The following is a 10,355-nucleotide window of genomic DNA, read 5'->3' on the forward strand; positions in this document are numbered from 1 at the left end:
CCATTCACAAATAACACGGTGACAATGACTATTTTGGCCACTGGCTTCATACACTTTCTGTAATAAAACCAAAATCCTATCAGATGGGCAGTCCTGGCACCAAATCTTATCAAATGGGGGGCCGGGGTCTAATTTGTGTCGGTTTAGGGTTCTTGACGTGAAAAAGTTTGAGAACCGCTGTCCTGAAAGACGGTATTGTTTGTCTTTTTTATTTTGTTGTCTGTTTAATGTAATATTCAATAACATGTCATTAAACTACAGCTATAATGCAAAAATCAACATTTATGCCAAGAGCAACCTGAAGATGGTGGAACAGCATCATATAAAGGATTTATTGATTTTCCGATACAACATTATTCATATGGAAACAAGAAGCAGACTTCTTCTAATGTTTTGGCCAGGATTTTGGCAGTCTGAATTTAGTAACATGTCTCTCTCAGTGCTCTCTCAGTTTCTATGACAGCTATAGTGACAGCAAAATTAGCAGAATCAGACAACAACACAGCATGAACGGAGCCACAGCCTGCGCAGCAACACAAACCAAACTCTGACCTCGCCAGCGTGGTGGTCCAGAAAGTAACTGTGACCTTACCAGTATGGTGGTGACAATGAGTGTCTTGTTTGCCAGCGTCTCTGAGACATTAATATCCAGACTGGTGGAGTTCATTGCCAAGGTGTTGTTGGAGTACCAGATCCCGATCTAACAGAGAAGAGAAAGCAAGAGCAAATCAATGGCTTTTGTGGGATAAATGATGTACTGGTAAGCTCTAAATGCAGTTGTTTTACTCTTGTGGCCGGCTACGCGCCACCTATAGCAAATTCAGTGAGTGCATTATGACTATTGGTCTATTTTAGTACCTCTGCATGTTGAATATTTTATGCTTTGTTTTGGTATCTATACTGTTACATACTGTATATGCACATTGGTTTAATTGCCCCAACTGGAGCCATGCACGTAGCTACAGCACCATACGTTGTTAAAAAATAAAATAAAAAATACTGCTGTTTACAAGCAGAACAATGATCTGGGACAAGATGAAAGTAAATGAAAAGTGTTCATGATCAGGAGTTTCTTTGTCATGTGTATTTTCCTTTACAAACACCTTTTTTATTAATTGCATAAACACAGCTCACATCTTTCCATTTTATGGAGACAGTAAAGTCACTTAGGTACATAAGTGTGTGATTATGACCTAACCAGTGAGCAGGGGTGGAAACGCAGCTTGCAGAGACATTTCTTTGGGAGATTTTACTGTACATCTTTCAATAGGTCAGAGGAGAGGTAATGAATCCTCAGACAGAATCTCAGTTTTTCTATGACACTCTTTATCCTGCCCTGACATTTAAGAGTGGTCTTTTCTCTATGAACCACCACTTCCTTCCTACAGCGTGGGTGCGGCTGTGCAGAGAGCTGAGCTGAGTTAAAGTGTTAATTATCACAAGCTAGGTCTCCCACTGAGTTTAAGTCTAGATTTAAGTATAGTTGTCAGGTGGCATTGAGTGTTAACATTAGAGAATGTTGGCCTATAGTAGAGCATAAGACATATTAAGGGAAGGTGAAGAGAAAGTGTTTTCTCCAGTCAATGAGCCGCAACGTAATTCCCTCAGTCTGGATCTGCAGTGATGTGTGTACTTGTGCTTCATTCCACTGACTTTGAAATGCAGGTGAAATGCATTTTGATCTTCCCGCACCTTTCCTTCTAATGCTCAGTGGAGGAGTCTGCACTGATACATGCACAGAAATGGTCCAACACACTTTGTTGACTGGGTCTGCCTTCATTTTATTTTGGTTCCCAACAATGTCTAACTACTCTTAACAAATTTGTTGTGGCTTGTAACTAGTACATTGAAAAGATAAAATGCCCCACATTAACAGGGAAGGAACAGGAAAATTAATTAAAATTAATTAATGTATAGAACAAAAACTTTGAAGCAAGACTATGTTTACTTTACTTAGGAAGTTTGCAAACTGTCACTTGTGTTATTGTTGCACTAAGTTTTAGCATTTTACAATTATCCTGTCTCTTGTGGCCACAGTGGGCGCTGTCACTTTAAATACTTAATTTAAAGAGGTGGTATTATGCTTTTTGGCTTTTTCCCTCTCCTTTATTGTCTTTATTTATTATCTATATATTTTGTGCATGGAACAGGTTTGCAAAGTGAAAAAGCCCAAAGTCCAGCCCAAAGGGAGTTCCCGTCTCCCACTGAAAGCACTGCTATGAACCGCTTGAAAACAGCTCGTTTGTAGTCCAGCCCTTCACTTCCTTTACTTGTAACGTCACAATGAAAAAACGTCATAAAGCGTCACTTTAGGATACTAAAATGTAACCTGAAAACACGACAGACTGCTGATTGCTCAGAGAGAATATTCACTATTCACTGCATCATTATTGCGTGCGCCAGACAGAGGCAAGCAACAGAAAGTTTTATATTTTACAGTTTAGAATTACATTAAATCCATTTCTGAGAAGTTTTGAGGTGAGAAATCAGCTGTGTAGATTTCGAATATTGACAGTTTTACAAGAAGTGATGGCAGAACAAAAATGTTGAGGAGCTCCGCAAGTGGCTGCGGGGGAAGCCTGCGCCAACCCGCGGGAGGAGTGTGTGAGGCCGGCCAGCCGCCCGCTCACAGAGCCCTCTGCTCCCGCCGTCACACAGACCGCTGCAGCAACAACGGCAGAGGAAAACACAGCTGGAAGGTTTTCATACCGCTTATCTGTCTTTAAATTCTGAGGAATGTTGAGATGTTTTAACCGTAGACAGTATATATTTTAAGAGCTGTGTGCATCGCTGGTGTGTGTGTCGCATTGAACAATTACATTGTGGCAATTGTGTGTGGCGTCGCTATGAAGACAAGCTACGTACTATCTCTGGGTACTATCTGCAATGGAAAACGGAGCAGGGCCGAGTAGAGTCGAGTCTATTGATTTGCGCTATGGTAGCATTTTTCAGCAAGGCAGCATAGATTTTGTTTTGTTGTTTTTCGATCAGAAAACATCAAGTCAACATCCACCTGTGGCTGAGATAAAAACAGGTCGGAGGCAAAACGAACAACAAAAAAAACATCTGGGACAGAGACAGTCCAAACATCAAATTCATACATTCATAAGACTAAAAAAAAAACTTACATTGGACACCTACTACTTGATACTATCAACCAGCAAAATTTTGTAACCATTTGAAATTCAATTGCTAGACTATATGAGCAGCGAATTTATTCCAGTGGCCTTTAGATAAAAATAAATGTGAACACATATTTGAAGCTATTACATGGCCACGTCTGACAGCAGGTTAGACTACAGGTGAAACTCATCAAACCAACTTCACGAAGTAAAGATATTTAGCTACTATCTGTGATTAGGCTGACCTCAGTGTTGAACTCCTTCTGTGACCTTGTGAAATCAGACAGTTGACCTGTAACTAACCCAAAGCCTATGGGCGATGGGATGATGGCATGATAACAGGTGACTCCTGACCTCTTTATGGCCTCCTTTGTGTTTCTCCAGGATCCGCAGGGTATAGTTGGTCCTCTGACCTTTACTGTTGAACTCCACGCGCCCCGTCAGACCATCATACTCCACCTGGCAGGCAGACGGGGAGAGTGAGGTGAGGAGGTATGAGAGAGGAAGGGAAAAGAGGAGATGGAAATTTAAGAAAATGAGAGGAAACTAGGAAAAAACAATGAGGAGAGATGGAGCCATAAGCACAGGCAAGCTTCTATATAAAACCAAAGCAAACAACTTCTCACTATCCATCATAATAAGACAAACAGGTACTAGCTACAGTGATTAGGAGGAAAGAATAGGTGCAAGACAAAAAGAAAAAAAGAGCTAAAGAGATAGAGGAAGTGTCCGAGGCTGGGTCAGACAATGATGATCAGTTCTGGATCAACTTAGGAGAAAGAAACTGAGCGAGAGGCTCAGATAAAGCAGCAAAAAGAGTCAACAGCTCCCTAATAAGACTCAGAACTGCACCTCACAGCTCAGCTCTGCCCTTCCACAAGCCAGGTGCTGGCACAGTTAGCGAGATCTATGATTGATGGCACAGTGCTGAAGATGGAGCACACCATGATCTTGACTAACAAAGGAGATGTCGGGCCAGTGGGGTGAAGGCAATGAGAGATGGGACTCAGGCAGCCTTGACAACAGGTCGTCGATGAGAGAGACACACAGACGACCAGAGATGGGGGATGACAAACGGTAACAAGAGACAGAGGTTACATGTGACATGAGATGTGGATGATAGAGAATGCAGTTGTAATGTTGTCATTCATCAATAAGTCAATCGAGGAAAAATGAATCAACTACAATCATTATAAATTGAAAATGTAGAGGTTTGGGCTATTGGTCCAACAAGACAGGCCATGTGAAGTAGGGCAGCAATAATTATCTAATAATAATTCATTGTTGACTAATTGTTTTGTCTAAAAAAAATTTCCGTTTTTTAAATGTTTTGTTTTATCTGACCAACAATCCAAAACACAAGGATTCAGTTTTCTATGACATACAATAAAGAAAAGTGGAAAATCCTCACATTTTCGAGCCTGGAACCAGCAAATGTTTGGCATTTTTGCTTGAAAAAATTACTTAAACAATTTATCTATTATCATCAATTATAATAGTTCATCAGCAATTAATTTTTTGTTGAGATTAATTGAGTCATCGGTTGAAGATGTCACCTTATATGATTTCTGACATTTTATTGACTAAATGACTTGTAGATTCATCAAAAACTAAATATCAAAAATGAAAATAATTGTGAGTGGCAGCCCAACATATTGTGGTAATGTAAAACAGAAACATCTTGACTATGATGATAACACATGGAGCCTATATACAGAAGTGATGCTACAATGGATGTGAATATTTAAATTAACAGTAACATTAAAAATGAAATTAAACTATAACTTCAAGCTCATCTCTTACTATGTTTCTCATGATGTATGTACATGTCCATGAGAATGCATATCAGCAGGTGATTACATATTGTATTTATCAGCGTTTACCATGCGCAGGTAGTTCATAAGACTGGTCCCGTGTTGCCAGATCTGAGGTGAGGTGCAGCTGAGAGGCTTCACTCCAATTTCCTGACTGCGGTTCAATTCCCTTACCGCTCCCACCACCACATGTACCGCATCAAACATCAGCGCTGACGAGAGCTGTGGAAGGGGGGGAGGAAACAGAAGAGATATAGAGGGGGAGAAAGGCAAAGGGGGGAGGGATGGAAAGATGACGAGTCAAGGGAGAAGATGCAATGAGGAGGGAGGCAGGGAAAATAAAAGGAGAGTGAGAAGAGATGTGAGGTATGAGTAACCCAGTGGGGAGGAAACACAGATGGATACATCAATACCCATTAAATACAAGCAAAAGACTAGCTGAATCTCTTTAACTGCTCCGTGAATCAGTGTGAGGAAGAAAGCTGCTTGGAATGTTACATGGTATATAAACAAAGCTTTGAAAATCACTCCTGAATGTGCGCATGCATGAGTACTCAAATGTCCATAAGACTGACCGCGGGGCCGGGGTACGTAAGGTCACAGCCCTCCCACCAAGAAAGGTTGAGGCTCCTGATGAACTCCAAATAGAAGGGATGGGTGGTGTTAAACATGGAGAATCCCACAATGTTGGACTGCTCATCCACTATATCATCCAGTCTCAGTAGTGGGAAGTCCTAGGACAAAACATTCAGGTGAGTGACAATGTTGACAGTTTATCCAACCTTGAAAAACACTGTGAAAAGTAGAGTGTGATAAAGGAAAAGAGAGGGTACAGGGAGTGACAACATCTAATCTCTGATGGAGAGAGAAAAAGTATGTCGATAGCTAGGAAAAGGGGAAAACAGTAATACAGGGGAAAGAGAGGTTGATGGAAATTACTCCAGTAGCTTTTCACAGAAATATACACACAAGACATGGCATATAAGGAGCAAGAGCACAACATGTACAGAGGAGGGAGAGGGGAGAAATAAATGGGGTGTAGAGTACAAAGTGACACATTAATTCAAATGGTAGAAGGGGAGGGGAGTATATCAAAGAGGCAGATGAAAACACCGGAAGCGCAGAGAAGGTGCCGGGTGGTAGAAGGAAAAGGGCGCATCACGTCTGTCATCACCTTCACCTACGACCCCTTTTTCTTCCATCCTCCTCTGCACTTCCACATCCTTGCACTGTATGTTCATTTCTCAGATGTCTCTCTCTCTTTCCCTCTCCCCATCCTTCATCCCCTCTCTCTTTTTTTTCCTCTTTCTGTCACCTCTCTCTTCTCCCTTTATTTAATACTTTCTCCGCCTTAGCACCTTTGCTCGCACATAAAGGGACAGAAGAGGAGGAGCAGGAGAGAGGAACGAGCGAAAACGGAGGAACAGGAGACAGAAGGAAGGAGGAAGGGGCAGAACTGGTGAGCTCTTACCATGGTGGTGAGGATGTACTTGTAAAATGCTGATGTCATCCCCAGCTCTGACGCCTGTAGGACAAAGAGAAAGAGAGATTGAGAGGAAAAAATAAAGAAGAGGCAGGTGGGATACAGAATGTGGAATGAGAGAGTAAGGGTAGACGTAGAAAGAATGATGGAGGGAGAGAGAGAGAGGGCAAAGGAGGAGAGTCATTGGGAGGCAAAGAGCGAAGAAGACAGTTGGGGGACAAAGTAGGAGAGAATATGGGGAGAAGAGGAGGACGGAGAGGAAGCATACGTTAATCACAGTTTTACATCATCAGACTAACACTAGGACATTTCGCTGAGGGCGGACAGCCGCTCCAATGTGCCCAGTGAAAACATCTCATACGCATTCAAACTGTGACTCACCACGCTGGCTATCGGCACTACAGGCCGTAACATGAATCAGAACAAGCCTGTGTAACATCTCAACCCAGCAAAAGATGTCCTTTTGTCAAATACTTTCTTAAGTGATTACTGCTAGCAGACATGCATAACTATTGTTCCCTATGCAGCTCTGGAGGGCAGAGGAGGTAAAAATATAAGTTAATTCTGTTACGACCACAAATGTGTAGCCTGTGGGGCTGTGAGAGAGTTGTTTTATTATTTTCCAGATGGTAAGCTCTGAATGCCCTTCATGACTGTAACCTGAATTTTAAAACATTAAACAACAAAATCCGAGTGGTGTACCCCAGGGGATTTGCATGTACTGTACAAGCACAACTGTGTGTACTGTAGAAGTAAGAGTAACTTCATATCCTACACGTATGGGCGGACCTAAAGAATGTATTGATGTTTGAGAACTGACCTTCTTGAGGATGAGATAGGAGACAGAAGCATTGGCATCAATGATGATGGTGGCCACTTTGTCGTCACGGATCTCCTTCAGCAGCGGCGTAGGGTCCAGGTTGTCATCCAGCATCCTGATTGACAGCGTCTCCCGAGAGATGAGAAAGCGGCGGACCAGTTCCTCCAATCTCAGCAGGCCTGAGGCAGAGCCAAAGCAGAGCCGAGCCGCATATCAATGCCTGTGTCTACTGATACTGATAGTGATACTGATACTCTTTTGCGAAGGTTTTGTATTCAGTGCCATGTGTTTGTTTGTTTCTCTGTTATTTAGTAGTATATCTCCAAATGAACTGGACAGATTTTGTTGAAGCAGAGTTAGGCTATGGGCAGGGAACAACTGATCAGTTTGCACTGGAGATAGCACCACCATATGATCATTTATAAATAACTTTACATTTTACAGAAGCAAAAAACATATTCCGTATTCTTTAACATGAATCAGATTACATGTAATCTGATTCATGTTAAAGAATCCAGACCAGTGGTTCTCAAACTGGGGGGGCATAGTGCCACTGCAGGGGGTGCACAATCTACAGTCGCTTCATGCAGACATAAAGTTGAATGTGATTCATGTGGTGGCATAAAAAAAAAGGATTCTGATGCAACTATCACAACCTTTTTGGTCTTTTTGGCTATTTTGACTGTTTTGCTAACCTGAATCATGTGTTTTATTTCAATCACTTGTGTTGTCATTGATTTATAAAAATGAAATCCTCTTTTGCTGGAGTCAGGGGGATTGAACTTTTTTTGTCTTTTAAAGTGGGGCATGACAGAAAAACTTTGAGAACTATTGATCTAGACAGATTTTCCACTATCTTGATTTTTTTTTCATCACTCCTGCTACAGAGACACTGACGAAAGCAAAAGTACAGATACACGATGTGAAATCAATGTGTTAAGACCATATGTATTAAAGGTTTTTTAGCTATCCACTGTGTCCGTAGATTTCACATATCACATAACAGGCAGATTTTTTCCAATCTAAACCAAATCTGGTACATAAAATATTTGGACAATCTCAAAAAAGTTGGACAATGACGGGCTTCCATGCTAGCATTGATATCACAAAACCATTATCCACATCCACTATGCAAACACAACAAGTGCATATATAAACTCCCAAACGACAAAATCTGATGACATTTTAGCCATGTGTGGCGCTACAGCAACATGACAAAATATAACTCAGTTGGCATAACTGAGTGAGTCTAAATCCTTGTACAAAGTCCTAATATTTCCAGACATCCTTCAGGTGTCAGCTGCTGTCAGGCAATCAGCATCACAAATTCCTAAACATTTTTATTATTAATAGAATACTAAATTTAGAGGGTACTGAAGCCTTCGCTTGGCTGTTGTCTCATTCATCAATGATTGTCTTTCAGTTCTTTCAGTGATGTGTGTACTGTGAGTAAAATAGTACGTGTTCAAAAAACTGAAAACCTTAAAATGAAATTACAAAACTGGAGACATAAGGAAGAAACAGAAAAGATAGGAAAAGGGAGCAGGACTGCAGGAGCAGAAAGAATCAAATACAGTACTTGAGACAATTCACCCACTTCAAGCAAATTCCTCTTGAAAATGAGTATAACCAATGGCAGTCAAGACTCACTTGACATCGTGCATGGAATGAGCCTTTACTAGAAAGTCTACCCTGCTGCTTCCTAATTGTAATTCTATAGTAAAGCACCCCTAGCTATGTAAATAAGTGGTGGGGCAGGCATCTGGGGGACAGAGGGGAAGGGGAGAGAGAGAAGAGGAGGAAGGGAGAGGTAGTGCACAGGGCCCTTCAGCAGGAGAAAGCCTCTGTAAGCAGTGGGGTAATCACTGAACCAGGCTAAAACTTTAATTAGTTTGAGGAAGGAGGGGGAAAAAATCAATGCACTTTACAGCCTCCTCTTCTCCCCTCTCTCACACTCCACCTTTCACATATTCTCTCTCTCTCAAACATAAGCTCTAACCTCTCTATCTCGTTCGTCTTAGCCCTGTGCTCTAGTTACCTCTCTCTGTCTTTATCCATCTCGCTCTTACCGCCGTCACCATCGCCTCCTCCTTGTGCACCGTCTCTCCCTCTCGCTGTCCTTAACCTCATCCATCTCATGAAAACTGCATAATGGAATTGGGCTCAGTGACCCAGGCATAGCGAGAGAAGGATACGTCGGAAATGACCTAAAATCTCTGACTCACTCGCATTTAACAGAATATCTATGGACTGCTACTTGCACGGGCTAAAGAGGAAAAAATTCGATTAACAGCATTAACATGCTGTTGCCAAAATGAACCGTTTCTAAATACGTTACTTAATTAGGATGTGTGCATGGTGGGTGTCAATGAAATGTGAGACTTTACACATTACTCGACTCACTGGCAAAAAAGAGAGAAGGTCTATTTCTCTTGAACACACCACTCTACACTGGGGTAAACAAGATGAATAAAACAAGTGGGCTGGTGGTAAACATTGTCTGATGTTGAACCACTGCAGCTCCAAAACAGAGCTGCACACACAGACACACAATCATATTAGTACCCCACTCACACATGTATGGACATACAGTACACTCAGGGGCAACACGCATGTATGCATAAACCGGCACTCAAACACACAAACATGTACTAAAAAAGTGAACCAAGCACACAGGAAAAAAGTATATCAAACACACACACTATGCCACACACACCCACACAACTGTTCGGAGTGTGAAACAAGCCTGTTGAGTGGCAGTTAGCACCTATTCTGCAGCCATGGCAACCAGCTCCATGGCGATAGATAGCGCAGCCAAGTGGGTCAGAGTCTGCGAGTGTGATAACCTTGTATAGATCACCTTCAAGCCAAATATATTACACATATGCACCCCTCAGTCTCTATACCAGTAAAAGCTGCATCCTTTGGCCCAGACGGTACCTATCAGGCTATCTGTAGCCTCTAATTCCTATGAGAGGAAAAGACCGGTGAAAGACAAGGCTCTTATCTACCCATTCAACTGATGATCAAAACTGGAAAAAGATGTCTGATGCAATTTCAAAACTCTTTCAGTTCAATGAAGTCCACAAGAAATTCAGCTTACTCTCAGGAAACTG

At 41.8% G+C, this 10,355-nt stretch overlaps 1 protein-coding gene across 8 annotated transcripts in view; it reads right to left on the reverse strand.

Moving 5' to 3' along the window:
• Window positions 1–10,355, reverse strand: part of grik5 (glutamate receptor, ionotropic, kainate 5) — an 89,285-nt gene that overhangs the window by 14,959 nt on the left and 63,971 nt on the right. For all 8 annotated transcript variants that reach the window (XM_046044932.1, XM_046044936.1, XM_046044931.1 and 5 more), the window contains 6 exons: window positions 7,240–7,418; window positions 6,408–6,461; window positions 5,512–5,670; window positions 5,006–5,158; window positions 3,477–3,581; window positions 593–700 (listed from right to left, as the gene is read on the reverse strand). In XM_046044932.1, the coding sequence (XP_045900888.1) occupies window positions 593–700; window positions 3,477–3,581; window positions 5,006–5,158; window positions 5,512–5,670; window positions 6,408–6,461; window positions 7,240–7,418 (758 nt within the window). The remainder of the gene's footprint in view (window positions 1–592; window positions 701–3,476; window positions 3,582–5,005; window positions 5,159–5,511; window positions 5,671–6,407; window positions 6,462–7,239; window positions 7,419–10,355) is intronic.

The sequence above is a fragment of the Micropterus dolomieu genome, linkage group LG03 (assembly GCF_021292245.1).
Source record: "Micropterus dolomieu isolate WLL.071019.BEF.003 ecotype Adirondacks linkage group LG03, ASM2129224v1, whole genome shotgun sequence".
Lineage (NCBI taxonomy): Eukaryota > Metazoa > Chordata > Actinopteri > Centrarchiformes > Centrarchidae > Micropterus > Micropterus dolomieu.